General features: G+C 46.2%; 1 protein-coding gene across 1 annotated transcript in view; it reads right to left on the reverse strand.

The window, feature by feature from the left end:
• The window catches only part of ACYP2 (acylphosphatase 2), a 161834-nt gene extending 143631 nt beyond the window's left edge, over positions 1-18203 (reverse strand). The window contains exon 1 of the mRNA XM_043511907.1: positions 17208-18203. Coding sequence (XP_043367842.1) covers positions 17208-17229 — 22 coding nt within the window. The 5' untranslated portion in view covers positions 17230-18203. The remainder of the gene's footprint in view (positions 1-17207) is intronic.
• Positions 18204-21739: the final 3536 nt, after the last annotated feature.

A 21739-nucleotide genomic window follows, 5' to 3' on the forward strand; every position in this document is an offset into this window, starting at 1 on the left:
TCCCTTTTATTCCATGGGTAACTGTAGGTGTTGGACTGTTCACCCCATTCAAAGAGATTGTCTTGTGGGGTTTTTTTATACCAGATTTCTTGTTTGCTTGTTGTAGTTCTAGTTTTTGATAGTGTGGATAGTTTAAACAGTTCAAGTGATTTTTAGTAGTCTTTGAACACTGCACCAGAAGATGGACCCAGAGAAGAAGACCAGGTTTAATAGTGTATTTTGTGCTCTTTGGTCTTCCCAGGCTCATATAAATATACTACTCCCTGGCAGATTCTGCACGACTGTGCACGTGCAGAATTAATGTCCTGTGCAGATTTCTTTGCTTCCCTGCAGAAAAATGACTTTTTGACAGGGAAGCAAAGGGAAGCCACAAGAGTGGTCACACGCCCCTCCCCATCAGTGTGGGCATGCCGTTTTGGGTGCCTGGAGCAGCTGGCAGAGAGGTAAATCACTGTGGCAAAGGTGGGGCTAGGGACACCCCAACCGGTGCTGGGTCTGACCCTGCACACCCCATCTACCCAACCCTGCCATGCTGAGCCTGCCCACCTGCGCCTGGCACGGGGCTACTAACCCTGATGAGTTGCTTCACCTGCTACTCCTGAGGGAATTCTGCACCAAAAAATTAAAAATTCTGTGCCAAAAAATAACAATTCTGTGTACAATATTTCAAAATTCTGCAAATTATGTCAATAAATAAATGTGGTAGCTCCAGCATGGCAGTGGGGAACACAGGCCACTGGCTGCATGGAGCTGGGAGATCTCCCTGTATCCCTTCCCCCCGCCCCCAGAACATGGACCGCTGGGGCAGCCCCAGCCCTTGTGCTGTGTCAGGGTCGGGTGCAGCCTCACCACTGAGTTCATGTCCGGGAGTGGGGGGGCCTGCAGGGTGATCTCTCACCTCCATGCAGTCAGTCGCCCGTGCTCGCACTGCCATGCTGGAGCCTCCACATTTATTTATTGACAAATTAAATTTGAAGAATTTTGCAGAATTTTAAAATATTATGTGCAGAATTTTTATTTTTTGGGTGCAGAATTCCCTCAGGAGTATACTGCTCTCTGATGTGTCTCCAACATTTTCCAGATCAATGTTCTGCATGGCAGACATTCACACCTAAGGTTTCATAAGACTCCCTACAAAACCCTTAAGAGTCAGATCTTTAGATTTGTTCTTGGGACAGGGCTCTTTTCCCATGCAGTGTTAGAAAGTAGTCTACAGCAATTTTTATTAGTATGCATGGTTGACTAAAAATTTCCTGTCTATTCTGGAAATAAACTATAACCATGAAGGAAAACTGATATAATACAGGCTGTGTCCACTCTAGCAAATTATTGGCAAGGTGACTGGTGGAGTGTATAACTACCTGCAGTACCCCCTCGCTGCGGACGTGCTCATCTGCCCCATCTGCTCTCCACCCCGAAGCTTCCACCTCCTTGGTGGGGTCACCAGGCACCTGAAGAGATGCCACAGCAAGCGGGTTGCCTTCAGCTGTGCCCTCTGCAGCCTGCCCTTCGAGACGCAGAAGCAATGCAAGACGCATCAAGTCGCCTGCAGGAAACGCCTCAAGGGAACAACAGTCTCCTGCCCCAGCTCCCAGCCCTCCTGCTGCGCACCAGCCCACTGCTCCTGAGCCTCAACAAAGAAAAGCGATTGTGCAAGCTGCCGTCAAGAAGCCTGCCCCCGTTGCCAGGCCAGCGCAACGGGGTGCTGCCATCGAGAAGGTACCTGCTGCTTCGGGGAAAATCACCCAGGTTATTGCCAGCAGGAGGCCCGTCTCACCCTCTCACATCGCCAAGCAAATCTCCATACTCAGATGACTCAGTACTACCTTGCCACCTGCCCAGCATGTCCCCGTCCCCAGAAGGATCAGCGTCCCACCGTGCATAGCTGCTCGAGATCCTGTCGCCAGAAGAGCCAGCGCCACCCCTCAGACCGCCCCGCGAACTCCAACCGCCAGAGGAGCCAGAGCCACACCTCAGACCGCCCTGTGAAATCCAACCGCCAGAGGAGCGAGAGCCACACCTCAGACCACCCTATGAGCTCCAGCAGCCAGAGGAGCCAGTGCCAAGCCTCAGACCGCTCTGCGAGCTCCAGCCACCGGAGAAGCCAGCACCATGCCTCAGATCGCCCTGCAAACTCCAGATGTTACTGGAGGAATCAGCCCTGCAGCCACAGAAAAGCACTAGGCCTTCATCACCAGATGGCCCAGCATGGCCCCCGAGTCCATTCTGCAGGACACTGCCTACGGGAGATCTCATGCTCCAGCAGCAACCGCCCAGACAGCAGCCACTCCTAGAAGGACCAGCGGTATCTCAGCAACCCCAGAGCCAGACCGCGTCTCTCCAACCGCTACCAACGCCAGCATCCCGCCAGAGATCCCGCCATAGCACCCAACCAATGGGAATCCTAAGCCACGAGATAGACAGCAGGCCAACCATGCAGGCTTTGAGCCTGCACCAGACGAGGACCATGAGGGCCAGCAGCCGGTGGTGAGGGCTGTCACTCTGTGGCAGACTGCCTGGACTGAGGAGCTACAAGCGACAACTTCCTTTGACGACTTTGACCTCCTCGTAGACAGGCTCACCCAAGAACTGTCTGCTGAAACCATTCCCAGGAGAAGTTCAAACCAGGAGAACGCTCTGCCTGCCCACAGAACGCCTAGTCCAAACCTCACCACCACCACCAGGGGATCCAGAAGTAGAGACGCCAGCCACCACTACGATCCAGCAGCGGCTTCAAGGATCCAAAAGCTGTACCGGGCAAACCGCTCCAAAGCCATGAGGGAGATCCTAGACAAGCCCTCGCCCTACTGCACAATCCCATCTGAGCATCTCTACAGCTACTTCAAGGATGTATTCGACCGCATAGCCCAGAATGACGCGCAGCGCCCAGAGTGCCTCCCCACCCTGCCCTGTGTCGACGAAGCAGGTGTCCTGGAAACTGACTTTACGCCCAAGGAAGTGATGGCCAGACTCTCAAAAACAAAAAACACAACTCCGGGGAAAAATGGCATCCCCTACAGCCTCCTGAAAAAGCGAGATCCCGGTGCCTGGTCCTCGCCATGCTCTTCAACCAGTGCAAGCGATTCTGCCAGACTCCCAGCTCCTGGAAGAAGGCCATGACGGTACTGGTGTACAAGAAGGATGAGCGGAACAACTCCAGCAACTGGAGGCCCATCTCCCTCTGCTCCACGATGTACAAGCTCTATGCCAGCTGCCTGGCGTCAAGGATCACAGAGTGGTTGGTGAGTGGGGGAGCCATCAGCTCCACCCAGAAAGGCTTTATGTCCTGTGAGGGCTGCTATGAACACAATTTTGTCCTCCAAACCACCATCGAAACAGCCAGAAGGGCAGGGAGGCAGTGCACGGTAGCATGGCTTGACCTGGCTAATGCCTTTGGGTCCATGCCCCACCACCACATCTTTGCCACTCTCCACGAGTTTGGGATGCCAGAGAACTTCCTCCGTGTGATCCGAGAGGCGTACGAGGGATGCAGCACCACCATTCGCTCGGTCGAAGGGGAGACTGCCGAGATCCCGATCCGGAGCGGAGTTAAGCAGGGCTGTCCCTCAGCCCCATCATCTTTAACCTCGCCATGGAGCCGTTGCTGCGAGCGATCTCCAATGGCACAGATGGCTTCAACCTCCACAGCGAGAGGCTGAGCGTCCTGGCTTACGCGGATGACCTGGTCCTGACCGCAGACGACCCAGAGAACCTCCAACGTATGCTAGATGCCACCAGTCGAGCTGCCGATTGGATGAGGCTCCGCTTCAATGCAAAGAAGTGCGCATCTCTCCACATCGATGGCAGCAAAAGGGACTCGGTGCAGACGACAGGGTTCCAAATCCAGGGCGAGCCCATCATCCCCCTGGCAGAGGGGCAGGCATACCGGCACCTTGGCACACCAACGGGTTTCCGTGTCCAGCAGACACCCGAGGACACCATCCAGGAGATCTTGCAGGATCCTGCCAAGATCGACACTCCCTGCTAGCACCGTGGCAGAAGATAAATGCCCTAAACATCTTCCTGATCCCCCGCATCTTGTTCGTCCTAAGGGGATCCGCCGTGGTGAAGGTACCCCTCAACAAGGCAGACGAGATCGTCCGGCAGCTGGTGAAGAAGTGGCTGTTCCTTCCCCAGAGAGGCAGCAACGAGCTGGTCTGTATCGCCCACAGGCATGGTGGTGCCAATGTCCCCCGCATGGGTGACCTGTGTGACATCGTGGAGATCACCCACGCCTTCCGCCTGCACAGCAAACGCCCTCCATGACGCAACAAAGAAGCGGATCGGCAGAGCCCCCTCCAATCAAGACACCACCAGATTCCTGAGTGGTTCTCTGGATGGCAAATTTGGACGGGACAGTGGCGACGTCGCTTCACTGTGGTCCCGCGCTCACAATACCATGCGTCACCTGGGGAAGCGCATTGGCTGCCGCTGGGAATGGCGCGAGGAGCGCCAGGAGCTGGGAGTCCTGGTACCACAGATCAGGTCTGACGACCACACCATCCTAACCCCGGGCGCCAGGGGCATGCTGGAGAGGACCCTGAAGGCGGCCATCCGCTTGCTGTACATGGAAACCCTGAAGTGTAAACCAGACCAGGGTAAAGTCTTCGAACTGACCAGCAAGTGGGATGCCAGCAATCACTTCCTCGTCGGGGGCAGCTTCACCCATTTTGCCGACTGGCGGTTCATCCACCGCGCCCGGCTCAACTGTGTCCCGCTCAACGGAGCCATCTACCACGTGAACCAAGACAAGCGTTGCAGGAAGTGCAGCTACTCCAACGAGACCTTGCCCCACGTCCTGTGCAGCTGCAAGCCCCACTCCAGAGCCTGGCAGCTGCGCCACAACGCCATCCAGAACCGCCTGGTGAAAGCCATCGCACCGCAGCTGGGGGAGGTCGCCCAGAGACGGACAGCCAGTTGCAACCTGACGTGGTAGTCACCAGCGAGGACCAGAAAAAGATCATCCTCGTCGACATCACGGTCTCTGTCGAGAACAGGACCCCAGCCTTTCGCGAATCCCGAGCTCGTAAGCTGGAAAAATACGCCCCCCTGGCGGACACCATGAGATCGAAGGGCTACGAGGTGCAGATGGATGCCCTGATTGTTCGAGCCCTGGGCACTTGGGACCCCTGCAACAAGCGTGTGCTGTGGACCTGCAGGATCGGTCGACGGTACGCACGGCTCATGCAGCGCCTCATGGTCTTGGACACAATCCGATGGTCCAGGGACATCTACATCGAACACATCACCGGCCACCGACAATACCAGGAGGTGTGAGCCGGTACGACATCGTGCATCAACTATGGGAAAGGGACTGAGAGACTTTTTCCATTGGACCATATGAACTGGAACCATAAACTCACTGAACATTAAATCCCACGAAATGAGGGTAGATCCATCCTCATCATCGTATACGCTCACTATACTCCACAATGAACATAGCCATTATATGGACAACATACCCCCATATCTCAATGTCTGTACTTTGACCCGTTAAACTTTTACCCCCAATTGGGGAGATTTCAGATTATGTATTTCTTATGCCACCCACTCCTAAACTGAATTTCGCACCCCTCGATAATCTGTACCTTATTCCCTGATAACCAGAAACTTCTATGCCTAAACTCTGTACTGTTTTATTTTTAGTTCAACATTATCTTAATAAAATTATTAAATCTAGTCTATAGTGTTGTGGTAGCAGTGTGAGCACTAAGTAGGGCTAATGATTCTATCAGTGCATGGCCTAATTTAGAGCAAAGTTAGATGACACAATTAAGACTGGGTGAAAAATTTCCACCAAAACCATTTTTGATGGAAAATTGAGTTTTTGACTTAAAAGAAAATTTTCATGAATAGCTATAATAGCATCTTCTTTCTGTGGGAAAAATTGGCGTTGTGTGGGGGGTTTGTTTTTTTGTCAAAATGTTCTGGCCAAAATCTTTTGGTTTTCAGCTGAAAACTTTTGATATTTAATTTTTCGATCAAAACTCGAAAATTTCTGCAGAAAAAAAATTGTAAGACGCTGTAGACACAATAGTAAAAAATACTTGAGCCCTGTGTACGCTAGCAGTTCCACCATTGCTACTGTTTGACTATAGACTAGATAGCACATTTTACTCCAGGTATCCTCCCAGTAATGTGCTAGGATGAATATAGCCCAGTGGTTCTCAACCCACGACCCGCTTGCGGCCCAATCAGCACACAACTGCAGCCCACGTAACATCCTCAGGGCCATACCAGTAGTATATAGATTTTATGGATGCAGCCCACACAACACATAGAGAGCTGCATATGTGGCCCACAATGGTAAATAGGTTGAGAACCACTGATAGAGCCTGTTTGGTATCTGTTATCTAACATGGTTCTTGCTAGGTTGGTTTCAGTTACCAGAATGCACAATCACTTTTTTAGACAACCATCTATACCATGAAATTGTTCTAGAGCAGTGGTTCCCAAACTTGTTCCGCCGCTTGTGCAGGGAAAGCCCCTGGCGGACCGGGCTGGTTTTTTTTACCTGCTGCGTCCACAGGTTTGGCCGATCGCGGCTCCCAGTGTCCGTGGTTCGCTGCTCCAGGCCAATGGGAGCTGCTGGAAGCGGCACAGGCCGAGGGACGTACTGGCTGCCGCTTCCAGCAGCTCCCATTGGCCTGGAGCAGCGAACCGCGGCCACTGAGAGCCGCGATCAGCCGAACCTGTGGACGGTTCACTGCTCCAGGCCAATGGGAGCTGCTGGAAGTGGCACAGGCCGAGGAACGTACTGGCCGCTGCTTCCAGCGGCTCCCATTGGCCTGGAGCAGCAAACGGCGGCCACTGGGAGCCGCGATCGGCCGAACCTGCGGATGGTTCATTGCTCCAGGCCAATGGGAGCTGCTGGAAGCGGCACGGGCTGAGGGACTTACTGGCCGCTGGTTTCAGCGGCTCTCATTGGCCTGGAGCAGCAAACTGCGGCCACTGGGAGCCACGATCGGCCGAACCTGACGACTCGGCAGGTAAACAAACCGACCCGGCCCGCCAGGGGCTTTCCCTGCACAAGCGGCGGAACAAGCTTGGGAACAACTGTTCTAGACCACTCTACTAACACAGTTTGTAATCAAGTTACGCGTGATTGCAGAAAGTATTACAACTGTGTTTGTCTGTAACCTGTTTGAAACTGCTTCCAACATGGTTACAAACCTAGAATCTCTGTCTGCATGTAATTTCCCCCATTTTGTGCTTATATCAAATCTGGAAAGTCCCTGTTTAAATGCTACATGATTTCTTGTATCTATTTCCTTTCTTCATTCCCTATAGCTGTGATACCAAACCTATGACACATCAGCTTAATGTGTCAGACAATACTAATTCCACTGGCTCTTGATCCAGACCTCTTGGAGCCAGGACTGGCTATGAGGGGGCAGCTAATGCACTCAAGTTCATGACATGGCAGGTTTCCATATGCATGTAACATCAGCGAAGGGGAGCAATTGGCAATGTGGCCTGAGTCATCAGGACCAGTATTTCAAAAGAGCTTAGCATGTTGGGCACTGAGCTATTTGAATACTTGGCCATAGGTGTCCATTACAGCTATTGATGCTGAGCACTTTTGGAAAATCTGATCTTTATTTAGGTGCCGAAATGGGTTCTGTGCTCTTTTGACAATCTGGTCTCAAATTTGATTGCTGAGCACTTGAAGATTTGGCCCTGAGCTCCTTTGGAAACACAGGCCCATATCAGATCATGTAGAATGGAAACCTGGGAGCCATAGTGGCATCTGTTCTTCTATTTCACCTCCCTCACCCCATCTTTGATGTTGGTGGTAATGGGGGTGAGGGAGGTGAAATGGAAGAATTTTTAAATGGACCGAAAGAAAGGAAAAGTATTGGAAGAGGAGAAGTGAAATGGGCAGAAACGTGTAAAAACAGGCTGAAAGGGAGGGAAGTGACCAGAATAGATGAAATGGGAATTAAGAGAGGAGACATAGTGAAAGGAAGAAGAGAAAACAAGTATAATTAAAGTTGCCATCTGACAACTAAATTTCATCCTTGTTACTTACAGTCAAAAAAATTCATTAGCACTTCCCCGTAGGTTGGCCTCTTCTGCAGTTATAGGCCTTGTCTACACTAAAGGGAAAAGTCGATCTAAGCTACACAATTTGAGTTACGTGAATAGCGTAACTCAAATCAACGTAGCTTAGATCTACTTACTGCAGGGTCCACACTATGTGATGTCAACGGAAGATGCTCTCCCGTTGACTACCCTTACTGTTCTCCTGTACTCCACCGGATTGAGTCGACAAGAGAGCGATCTGCGGTCAATTTAGTCACCCTAAGTGCAGACAAACTCATATTAACCACAAGCGTCTTGGGGAAAGCCTACTCTCAGGGAAATGGTATGTAGTTATGTGAGAGGTGTTTGTTGCTGATGCAGATGTGGCTAGTGACAGTTTAGGTTTTAGTGGTTGTTTTTAGTCATTATCCTCTAGGCAAGGGAAGAGGGACACCTAACGCAGGAAGCTGCCATTTAAGTGTTATAGTTTCTGATTTTCTGAAAGTTATGTATATCTCACATTTATCTTGTTTATTGCTACCCAGACCCATTTTAGCTGAGAGTAATAGTTAAATGGAAAGTATCATTTATTCTACTACAGTTTTGGGAAATTACAGTATTTTCACAGCTTCTGAGTGCTGAGGAAAGATTTGTACTGCAGAAATGAGTTATTTCCTTGTTAGAAAAGAATGAACAAAGGCTTTTTTCATAATCTATTTTTATTTACAATATATCTATAATTTCTGTTACTGGTTTTGAACAAGGATGGATAAAAACAGCAAAAACTTACATAGATGTAGCCCCACTTTCACAATATCAACCAAACAGGCAGGAATTCCAGATCCCAGTTAGACTAAATTTTTTACATCTCTCCAAAAAGTCCTTTTCTAAAAGCATATAGATTTTAAATAATTTATAATGATTTTCTAAATCATGTCAGACTACATCTCTACCCCTCCAAGTAGGATGCTATGGGCTGATACATTTGTTCATCTTGGACAAGCCAGTTGTCCATCTTTATCCAGCTACTCTGCAACATAATGGTTGCAAACTAGAACTCAGTGAATTTCCCACTTCAGTATAACAATTTATTTTCCTTTGCAGACCAACTTTAAATGGGTTATGCTTTTCTTTTTTGCTATGGTAGGATGTGTAAAGAAGGCCTGAAAGGTTCTCTCTTTCAATGTTTGTTTTTCCTGCTTGCCTTTTATTTTAGAAATGTCAGTAATGTCAAATCTGATCTTCCATTTTTTTCTGGAAAACTTATTGGAGGTCTCAATTCAAAATCCACATCTTCCTAGGGCCTATATGGACACTGCATCATCCTAACTAAGAACATAAGAATGGCTATACTGGGTCAGACCAAAGGTCCATCCAGCCCAGTATCCTGTATACTGATAGTGGCCAATGCCAGGTGCCCCAGAGGCAGTGAACCTAACAGGTAATGATCTAGTGATCTCTCTCCTGCCATTCATCTCCACCCTCTGACAAACAGAGGCTAGGGACACCATTCCTTACTCATCCTGGCTAATAGCCATTAATGGACTTAACCTCCATGAATTTATCCAGTTCTCTTTTAAATCCTGTTATAGTCCTAGCCTTCACAACCTCCTCAGGTGAGGAGTTCCACAGGTTGACTGTGCGCTGAGTGAAGAAGAACTTCCTTTTATTTTTTTTAAACCTGCTACCCATTAATTTCATTTGGTGGCCCCTAGTTCTTATATTATGGGAACAAGGAAATAACTTTTCCTTATTCACTTTCTCCACACCACTCATCGATCGAAGTGCTGCGCCTCTCGCAGAGGTGGAGTTATTAGGTTGACGTAGTGGGCGCAGGAGCGGATTTACCATTAAACATACTGTGCAGTGGCACGGGACCCTCAACAACAGGAGGCCCCCCCAACAACAGGGGGCCCCCCAAAATGCGGCAGCGCAGCAGGGCTCAGGCAGGCAGGCTGCCTGCATGCTGTGGCCGGTGGCCCTGCGCCGCTTCCAGAAGCTCCGCAACACATGGAGACCCGCTGCCCCCCTCCCTCCAAGGGACACTCAGAGACATGCCAGCAGCAGCACAGCAGGCTAAGGCAGCTCCCTGCCCGCTCTGCCTCCCTCCCTCCGCACTGCACCGCCCCCGCCCCGAGTGCAGACTCCACAGCTCCCATTGGCTAGGAACTGCGGCCAATGGGAGCTGTGGTGATGGCACCTGCAGGCAACAGTGTGCGGAGACCCCCAACCCCCCCGCCTAGGAGCTGCTGCCAGAGGGGTGTGTTGGTCGCTTTGGGAGCCACGCAGCCTGAGGTAAATGCTGCTCCCCAACCCCCTCCTACACCCCAACCCAGAGCCCGCACCCAAACTTCCTCTTAGAGCCCGCACCCCTCACCACCTCCTGCACCCTAACCCCCTGCCTCAATCAAGGTACCTCACTTTATTTTTATTTCCTTCCTATTATCCTATTACTTAGGATATAGGATGAGGATGATGAAAAAAAGAATGAAAAATGGGAGGGGGGGGGGAAGATGAGAGAATGTTCTTTTTTGTCTGGGTTCCGAGGGGAGCGGTCCTGAAAATGGAGCTGTGCACAGGGCCCCACTAACTCTAAATCTGCCACTGAGTGGGCGACTTACGTCGGCGGGAGTGCCTTTCTAGTGTCCACACTTACACAGGTACGTTGCTGTAAGCTGCCTTATGTTGACCTAACTCTGTAGTTTAGGCCATGCCTGAGTCTCCCACCTGCCAGGTGGGTTCCCTAACCACTGGACTGCAGAGTCAGTCATTCTCCCCCTCTGGCAGAGGGGCAAGAATTGAACTTGTGTCCCCCACATATCAGGAAAGTGCTCTAACCACTGGGGATAAAAGTTATAAGATGGGCAATAGCCCTCCTATGCTCTCCAGCCAGATTTTGAATGGGACCTGATTCAGGTGGTGGCCTCTGAGCATGCCTAGTGAGTTCTCCTAGTTAGTAAAGTGTGGTTAAATAATATGTGAGAATGTGAACTGATCTTCCCTGAAAGAAAAAAAGCACATGGAAAAAATTACATTATTTTGCCTTAAACCACAGGAATTAGAAGGTGTGAGTTAGTTTGTGGTTGTGGCAGCAGTTTTGGATTGGTAATTAATCCTAAATATAAACCTTACCAGCCATAGTGACTGAAGGGATTTAAAATCACAGTTCAGGACTCCATTACAATGGTGAAAATACTTGACATTGTAAGCATCTTGTGAACAATAGGACAATTTGTACAAGGATAACATTGTGACACCCTGATACCCCATTATTCACCACTGTCATGTAATTAGGATATACCTTATAAAAAGTATGCCTTGTGATGTGTCATTCTAAGAATCTTGATCTGCTAGACAGTAATATCTCATTGGATTGTATGTGCTATTGTCGTATGTGAAGTTAGGCTGTGTACATGTTACTACACATGTTGTGACGTTGAAAATACCCACAAACAGCCTTTCAGGTACAACAGTAAAAAAAGGCCAAACAATGTTAATGGCTTATTGAGGAAATGCATACAAGCACAAGGATTACTCCAGGAACTGTATACAATAGAAACCGCTCAGAGATTACACTACACAATGGGAACTGTTTGACCCAGGTCACAGCAAAAGAGCTTTCCAGCAAGTGGGGAGAAGATATAAAGGGGGGAAATGACATCATGGGGGGACCTCACTCTCCCTACAACAACACACTTGGAAACACTCGTGGAACAAAGACTGAACTGTTGGAAGTGATGGTCCCAGGCGAGGAAGGATTTTTAGCCAACATATGAAAACCTGGGAAAGTCAAGGCAACTTGAGCCTTAAGAATCCGCTAGCCTGTGTATCACTCATGGTGAGAATTTGCTGATTTATATCCTACCTATCTAGTGTGTTAAGATCAGTTTGCGGCTTTTGTTTATTTACTAAGGTAACCTGCTTTGATCTGTTTGCTATCACTTATAATTTATCTTTTGTAGTTAATAAACTTGTTTTGTTTTGCCTCAAAAACCAGCATGGAAAGCATACTTGTGGCGGAAAGCTGTTGCATCTCTCTCTCCACATGGAGGGAGAGGGTGAATTTTATGAGCTTACGCTGTATAGTTCTCTGTGCAGCGCAAGACTATGCAATTTTGGGTTTCACTCAGGAGGATAGTTTGCATTTGCGTGCTGGGCAATTCCTTAGCTGAGCTCTCCCATTCAGAGCTGATCTCAGCATCTGTGTGAATATAGCGGTAGCTGGGTGTGTCTCTACCTGCGTGTGTGCTGGAAGGGGGCTTGAGAGCCTGTCACAGCACCATAGAGTAAGAGGAAGCCAGGTTGGTGGGAGAGGCGGGCTCAGTGGTATCTCAGTTCTAAATGGCACGCCGTGGGGAACCTGTCACAAACATTATTTTATTTTCTAGAATCAAAGACTCAACTAACTTTAGGTGCAAGATACCTACGTCCAGTATCCAGACCACAAAAATGAGCTCTGATACTAATCTAACAGCCTTTACAAGAAACATTATTTAGGGAAATCTTTTTTTCCCCCACCAAACAAAAAAGCCAGAGTTCATCAAGCCAGCACACTATTCCTTTGGAATCAAGTTGGTGATCTTTTTTATTTTAACTCTTAGCAAACTGGTTAATCATTAGGTATGTAACATCTTAAGGCCTGGCTATTTTCCTGTGATTTTAGAAGAACAGATAAGGGACGCAGTGGAAGAATAGAGTATTCCTAGCTGCTGGGAAGTGAGACCAGACAGTGAGATCTGATCAGCCATTGCTCTCACCTGCCAGGATCCTCAGTTCCAGCCTGCCTTTCTGCTGTGCCATGTCTTCTTCCACAGCTGAATCCCTCCCTCAGGCAGGAAATCAGCAAAGGCAAAGTTAGACAGGTTGCAAGATCAGGCCAGGGAAAAAGAAGAAATGAAATGGATCACAGAGTGCGTTCATGCTGGGAGTCTAGGATGATAGTTAAATTTGGTTGGCAGCTTGAAGCTGGCAATCAGTTGGAGTTGGGATACATTTTCCACCTAATGACAGGTTTCAGAGTAGCAGCCGTGTTAGTCTGTATTCGCAAAAAGAAAAGGAGTACTTGTGGCACCTTAGAGACTAACAAATTTATTAGAGCATAAGCTTTCGTGAGCTACAGCTCACTTAGAGCATAAGCTTTCGTGAGCTACAGCTCACTTCATCCGATGAAGTGAGCTGTAGCTCACGAAAGCTTATGCTCTAATAAATTTGTTAGTCTCTAAGGTGCCACAAGTACTCCTTTTCTTTTTCCACCTAGAATCATAGAATATTAGGGTTGGAAGAAACCTCAGGAGGTCATCCAGTCCAATCCCCTGCTCAAAGTAGGACCAACACCAACTAAATTATCCCAGCCAGGGCTTTGTCAAACCAAGCCTTAAAATCTTTAAGAATGGAGATTGCACCACCGCCCTAGGTAACCTATTCCAGTGCTTCACCACCCTCCTAGTGAAATAGTGTTTCCTAATATCCAACAGGTTTAAGAGTAGCAGCCGTGTTAGTCTGTATTCGCAAAAAGAAAAGGAGTACTTGTGGCACCTTAGAGACTAACAAATTTATTAGAGCATAAGCTTTCGTGAGCTACAGCTCACTTCATCGGATGCATTTTTTTCCACCAAATGCATCCGATGAAGTGAGCTGTAGCTCACGAAAGCTTATGCTCTAATAAATTTGTTAGTCTCTAAGGTGCCACAAGTACTCCTTTTCTTTTTGCTAATATCCAACCTAGACCTTCCCCACTGCAACTTGAGACCATTGCTCCTTGTTCTGTCATCTGTCACCACTGAGAACAGCCGAGCTCCATCCTCTCTGGAACCCTCCTTCAGGTAGTTGAAGGCTCCTATCAAATCCCCCCTCACTCTTCTCTTCTGAAGACTAAATAGTCCTAGTTCCCTCAGCTTCTCCTCGTAAGTCATGTGTCCCAGCCCCCTAATAATTTTTGCTGCCCTCTGCTGGACTCTCTCCAATTTGTCCACAACCCTTCTGTAGCAGGGGGACCAAAACTGGATGCAATACTCCAGGTGTCGCCTCACCAGTGCCGAATAGAGGGGAATAATCTCTTTCCTCGATCTGCTGGCAATGCTCCTACTAATACAGCTCAATATGCCGTTGGCCTTCTTGGCCACGAGGGCACACTGCTGACTCATATCCAGCTTCTCGTCCACTGTAATCCCCAGTCCTTTTCTGCAGAACTGATGTTTAGCCAGTTGGTCCCCAGCCTGTAGCAGTGCATGAGATTCTTCCTTTCTAAGTGCAAGACTCTGCACTTGTCCTTGTTGAACCTAATCAGATTTCTTTTGGCCCAATCCTCCAATTTGTGTACATCACTCTGGACCCTATCCCTACTCTCCAGTGTATCTACCTCTCCCCCCAGCTTAGCATTATCTGTGAACTTGCTGAGGGTGCAATTCATCTGATCATCCAGATCATTAATGAAGATGTTGAACAAAACCGGCCCCAGGACCGACTCCTGGGGCACTCCGCTTGATACCAGCTGCCAATTAGACATAGAGCCATTGATCACTACACGTTGAGCACGACAATCTAGCCAGCTTTCTATCCACCTTATAGGCCATTCACCCAATCTATACTTCTTTAACTTGCTGGCAAGAATACTGTATCAAAAGCTTTGCTAAAGTCAAGCTATATCACATCTACCACTTTCCCCATATCACAATGCCCGTCATCTCATCACAGAAGGCAATCAGGTTGGTTGGGCATGATTTGCCCTTGGTGAATCCATGTTGACTGTTCCTGATCACCTTCCTCTCCTCCTAGTGCTTCAATATGGATTCTTTGAGGACCTGCTTCATGATTTTGTGGGGGACTGAAGTGAGGCTGACTGATCTGTAGTTCCCCTGGTTCTCTTTTTTCCCTTTTTAAAAGATGGGCACTATATTTGCCTTTTTCCAATCGTCCGGGACCTCCCCCATCACCATGAATTTTCAAAGATAATGGCCAATGGCTCTGCAAGCACATCAGCCAACTCCCTCAGCACCCTTGGATGCATTAGATCTGAACCCATGGACTTGTGCACGTCCCGCTTTTAGAAATAGTCCTTAACCTGTTCTTTCACCACTGATGGCTGCTCACCTCCCCCCAGACTGTGTTTCTCAGTGCACCTGGGAGCTGACCTTGTCTATGAAGACAGAGGCCAAAAAAAAAAAAAAAAAGCATTGAGTACTTCAGCTTTTTTCACATCTGTCATTATGTTGCCTCCCCCATTCAGTAAGGGTCCCACACTTTCTCTGACCTTCTTTTTGTTGCTAACATACCTATAGAAACCCTTCTTGTTACCCTTCCCATTTCTTGCTAGCTGCAACTCCAATTGTGCCTTGGCCTTCTGGATTACACCCCTGCATGCTCTAGCAATATTTGTATACTCCTCTTGAAAGGGGAGGGTTACAGAGGTGTAAGAGACATTGTTTGGCTCAAAGGAAGAAAGAGAAATGGGGGTGGGGTGTTCTTGCTCTGAAAGTAGGAGAGGAGAGAGATAGGAACCAAATCTACTCCTCTTCAGTTTAAAACCATAAGGATGAGAATGTTCATTCTAAGGGTCAGATTGAAAAGTAAAGGTAAGTTTGTCTAACATTGTATTTAAATAGACATAGTTCCAGCCACTCAAAACAGTATTAAAATTTGGGAAAACCTTGGCTAGGATTTTGCTAAAGATTGCATTGTCTCTTTACATGCAACACAGTAAGTACAAGAAGGTATGGTCATTTAAAGCAATTAGGGCCTCAATTCTTTATACTCACTGGCTTCTGAAAAATGAGGAGTTTAAATGTTGCCCTTTCCACAGCCACTAGAGTAGTGATGTCAAATTGCGTGTGGGCTCAGGCTACACAAAAGAACTAGCAAGCACAAAAGAGCGTGGGCTGCCAAAGGAATGGTTCATAATGGAGGTGGGCTGGCAGCTATTATGTTTTGCAGCATTGTGAAGCTATTCGATTAATTCTCATTAATGAGATTAGCCCACCATTTCTGCTTGAAAGCAACAAAGAGAAGCCGTCATTAGTGATTCAGGATCTTGAAATATATTTGAGACATATTTCAGCAGGTATTTCAGTCAAACTTTACTGACTTGATTACAGTTTCCATTCTTGATGGAGAATTTAAATAATTCAAATTACAACTCCTCTCAGATGGAATGTATTAAATCAAAAATCTACTATTATAATGGAGTCATCTGATAGCCGATGAGGACCAGGAGAATATATGGGTTACAGTTTCTTAAATTTAGCACTGCATGTTGGCATTCTGTTAGTTTCTGCTCAGTCATTTATTCTCTGGGAGGGAGAACATTTTCTTCCAAACATTGTTGCCAGCTTTTAGTATTTTATATAGGTAGCTTATGAAGAGTGCCAACAAGTAACCAAAATGTATGAACTGTTTCTTCTCCCAGGAGAGAAGCACTTCACCTGGCTAATAGGTAAACTCGAATATGTTTGCAAAATTTTCTAGTGTAAGAAAAAGAGTGATTGATTAGCCATGGACTTAAAGTGATTCTAGGATTGAAGATAGACTGTCATCCAGAAGCTGGAAGACAAGAGCTGCACAAAACATTTGAAGGCAATGTGAAATTGGCAAATGTTTGGCTTTTCACCAGTTTCGCTTTACATGCGAAACATTTTCTGATTTATTGTGACATTACCCAGGGTACGATCTGGACTGATAAACACCTGTGTCCCCTCAGTTCTTCAACCTGGGGTGCCTTTTACACTGCTTTGCTGTGATAACTGCTACTCTTGGCCTACTCTCACACAGCCTCCAGCATGTAAGTTACTCCCAGTTATATTGTATGAGTGCCATAGCCAGTCACGCATGAATTACACTGCAGAGCAACACCAGAAAATTTCCAGTCCCAAACTTTCCCCAGAAAGATACATCTTGTACTGTCCAGTCCTCTCCTAGACAATACAAGCTCATATAAAGTCCGTAATTTTATTAACAGAAAATGATATGCACAAATCCTGTTATCCCCAATAAAGTTTTCCCAAACACTTCAATCTAAACACAGTAGTTTAGATAAATCAGTAAAACAAGTTTATTAACTATAGAAAGGTGGATTTTAAGTGATTACCAGTAATGAGACAGAAAAGTTGGAACTGGTTACAATAAAAAATAAAATGCAACTAATACCTAACTTAGCAAGCTAAGTGAATTCAAAGCCAAATCTCTCTTACCATGTGTTTCAGCAGTCTTCATGGCTGAAATTCTTTCAGTCAGGATCCCTCCCCCAGTCCAAAGCGGTTTCCTTTGTTCTCCAGGTGTTATGGATTCTGTGGGTAGAGACAAAGGGAGAGATAATTTGGGGCATCTGCACCCCCTTCTTACAGTTCTCTCTCTCCTTTGAGAATCATCTCCTGCTGAGATTCATGAGATGGAAAATCTGTGTGGACAGGAGCCCCCAGCGGTTTCTTTGTCAAGATGTAGATTTTTGCCCACATCCTCTTTCCTACCAAAGAACAGCAACTTAACCAGATGATGGTCCATTCGATTTTGTTGACACCTGGCTGAGGTGTCAACTTTTGTCTCAGGGGAACTGGATTGTGGCTGCTCCACCGGACTTATAACACGTCTTAGTAATACCATACAGAGGAATCTGATAACTTTACATGCAATGTTGCCATACATATTTTACCAGGACAATAATGATCAGCAAATTATGAGTTTTCAAATGACACCTTATACTTTGTACAAAATTTATCATAGCACTGTATCAGGATGCTGGGCTGGGACTCCTCAGCCAGCCCTCTGTCACATGAGCTCCAATTAAAGGGGTTATATTGGAGCTGCCTAGAGAAACCTGTTCCTGATTGGAAAGGGGGAAACAGCTGCCAGCCTGATTAGCCTGAGGCTGCATAAAAGCCTCAGAGGAAGGAAGCCAGACAAGGCAGACAGAAAGGGGGAAACTAGAGAGTAGAAGCTCTTCTTTCCTGGCAGCAAAGGCTGGGAAGTCCTTCAGACTGAAACTCCCATGCTGTATATGGTGAGAAGGTAGTGGGATTTCACACTGTAAATAAACTGCACTGGTGACTGCTGAACCACAAGGTCTCTGAGTGTTTTTTTGGAGCAGAGCAGAGGCATGAGCAAAGGGGGACCTGCTATGCCCTGTTACACACACTCATTTTTTCTAATTAAGCTTTTTTTTCCTGTTTATGCACCTATCCCTCACCAAAATGAAAAAAAACATACAAAATATGGCCCTGTGATATACCTATCAATTAGTCGTTCCCAAACTTGTTCCGCTGCTTGTGCGGGGAACCACTGATTGTGCAGCGGCCAGTACATCCCTCGGCCCGCACCGCTTCCAGCAGCTCCCATTGGTCTGGAGCAGCAAACCGCGGCCACTGGGAGCCATGATCGGCTGAACCTGCGGATGTGGCAGGTAAACAAACTGCCCCGGCCTGCCAGGGGCTTTCCCTGCACAAGCGGCAGAACAAGTTTGGGAACCACTGCTATAGATATATATAAAATCCTTCTCTGATGAGCCTTGTACTCTCCAACCCCATTTGACCTGTTTTGTAGACCTCAAACTCCCTGGTGTACAACTGAACACCCCAAAACTTTTTCCTGGTCTGCAGTCATACCACCTTATCCAGTGACCCTATCTGACTTCAGGAACCGAGTTCTGTCAACTGGGGCAGTATTTGAATGGAACCCATGTCCCATGCCAGGGGCATTGTGCTGCTGGAGGTGCCATCTTTCACATATGGTGTTAGACAGAAGTCCAGACTACTTATGACCATCAGCAATCTTAAAGAACTTTCGAAATAAGGTGGTAATTCTAGTGTTCTAGCCAAGTTCCAGTTCAGGTAATTACATTCTGCCTCCCCACATTCCCACTGCAATTTTAAGTCAGGGTGGAACTGGAGCTGGTGAGGGAAGCAAATATCTTCACTAGTCCATGTACTGTACCTGTGTCTACAAACACAGGTGGGTGAATGAAAAGGAGCAGAGTGTGTTGCAGTGTCTGGCCTAACAATTATCTGGGAGGGTCCAGAAAGGCTGCTGCAGATTCTGCAGTCATCCTTTGTGGCATTGTCATGGAAGAAAGTGCATGGTGTATCCTTCACAAGGTTATTTTTATTACCCCTATGCTACTGAAAGTGTGCTATGTGTCCCTGGGCCTATTTGGAATGATTACCTCTCAGGTTTGCTAGTCAGTTGAATATTCCCATAACACTGTATGAGAGCAGCGTCTTCTTCAGTAAATTCAGAAAAAGGAACCTCATCTCAGCAGACAAAGACCATGCTCCACTGCGTAATGGGCAACCCACGTTTGATCCCCTAAACAAATGGCTTTATTATAAAAAGTGACAAGCACTCTGCAACTCCCATGAATTAAATATAGACTTAGGCACCTAACTTTAGGAACCCATTTTTAAAAATCATGGCCGGTGTTCTTTGGGTCAGTCTGGAGTATTGATGGAAAATGATAGTTCCCAATGTGATCTTACATGTTTAGATTATATATTGCAATTTGGGGTTAAAGTTTGCCAGAATAGCCCATGATTTGCTGTATATGCCTTTTCTGCAATATTTCCCCTTCACCTAATCTGAGAAGGCATAGTGAGGTTGGGGGATTGACCAATCTGAGAATTATTTGTATTTTTGATGTTCTGCACATTTGCTGGGTCTATGTAGATTTTTCTATTACCTACTGGTCACCACATAAACCCTTCTTGGCTTAATAAATGTTTTTGGTCCTTTCAAGGTTCCTTCCCCACTCTGAACTCTAGGGTACAGATATGGGGACCTGCATGAAAACCTCCTAAGCTTACTTTTACCAGCTTAGGTTAAAACTTCCCCAAGCTACAAACTATTTTACCTTTTGCCCTTGGACTTCCACTGCCACCACCAAACGCCACCACCAAACGGGTTTATTTTTGAGAAAGCGTTGTTTGGAAACGTCTCCCCCGCCCCAAATCCTCACCAAAACCTTGCATCCCTCTTCCTGGGGAAGGTTTGATAAAAATCCTCACCAATTTGCATAGGTGACCACAGACCCAAACCCTTGGATCTTAAGAACAATGAAAAAAGCATTCAGTTTCTTACCAGAAGAATTTTAATAGAAGAAACAGTAAAAAGAATCATCTCTGTAAAATCGGGATGGTAAATACCTTACAGGGTAATTAGATTCAAAATATAGAGAATCCCTCTAGGCAAAACCTTAAGTTATAAAAAGACACAAAGACAGGAATATCCATTCTATTCAGCACAGCTTATTTACTCAGCCATTTAAAGAAATCATAATCTAACGCATATCTAGCTAGATTACTTACTAAGTTCTAAGACTCCATTCATGTTCTGTCCCCGGCAAAAGCATCATCCAGACAGACACAGACCCTTTGTTTCTCCCCCCCGCCGCCAGCTTTGAAAGTATCTTGTCTCCTCATTGGTCATTGTGGTCAGGTGCCAGCGAGGTTATCCTAGCTTCTTAACCCTTTACAGGTGCAAGGGTTTTTCCTCTGGCCAGGAGGGATTTTAAAGGTGTTTACCCTTCCCTTTATATTTATGACAGGTCCAGAGTAGAAAAAGGGTATTGTGGCATTTGGCAAAAGTGTTTGGTATCATAGCTTCATTTGAAAAGCTGGTTTATGAAAAGTCCAATGGTTGAGCATGGAGCTAGAGTGACAATACCCTGGCAGCCTGAGTCCTCAGAGCAGGTCAAGTTTTGAAAACTCCAGCACTGCCCATCTTCACATTTAAAAATTCCCCTGATTTGAAGCAGCCATATTGAGTACTCAGGTTCCCTGCTACATGCCCAAATCATCTCCTCTGGTAAATCATCTGTGCACAGTTAGGTTGTTAATATGCCCAGGTACAACACAGTCCAGGTGGCCTAGCTACATAAAAAAAAACAGGGTTAACATTTTAGCACTAAACGAACTGAGGATTTTAAACATCTTGATAAAGCTTTCTATGCTTCTCCAAGCTGCTTATCATTCATATATGAACAAAAACCTTCAGACTTATCAAACCTGTAACTATTCATTGAGTCACCAAGTCTGTTTTTGCCAACTGGAGTCTGAGTAGATAGCCCATAAAATATAGGATTGCTTATATTACAAATCTTGCAAGATGTAAAATTGAAATTGGTTAGTTTACTGCAAATCATCTTTATCATAGAGTCTGGATAGGCTGAGATTTGAAAATAAATATATCAGAGTCTTCTTTAGACACTGATTCCCTTTATAGGTTGTGTGGGGGATAAATCTCACTACAGATGCAAAAATGATTATTAATAAAATTCTAATTTGCTATTGTAATGTTAGGTTATTACAAAACTTGCTTGTGCTGTTACTGAATTTTAAGGGATTCGTATATTTTCATATACATGTTCTTTGGAGATTATTATTAATTATTATTATTATTATTGTTTTAATTGCTTATTTAATCATATTAAATGTTCAATTAAGGAAAACTTTTAGGAAATCTGCTTTCTGTCAACCAGTGAAAAGGACGAAACATGTCAAAGAAGGGGACACTGAAATACAGATTTATAACTTCTATTTTGCTTTAACATTCTATACTATTTTTTCTGTACTATGTTTTAGAAGATATATCTAAGTGTTATTAAATATACTACACAAAGCACAATAACTAAGAGCCTTTGTTGCAAATGGTAAATGTATGGCAAATCTAGGAACCCTTTGATCAAAAGGCACATAAACCAACAGAAGTGTTTTTATCAAAGAACAGGACACATCCC

Source organism: Dermochelys coriacea, chromosome 3 (assembly GCF_009764565.3).
Source record: "Dermochelys coriacea isolate rDerCor1 chromosome 3, rDerCor1.pri.v4, whole genome shotgun sequence".
Taxonomy (NCBI): domain Eukaryota; kingdom Metazoa; phylum Chordata; order Testudines; family Dermochelyidae; genus Dermochelys; species Dermochelys coriacea.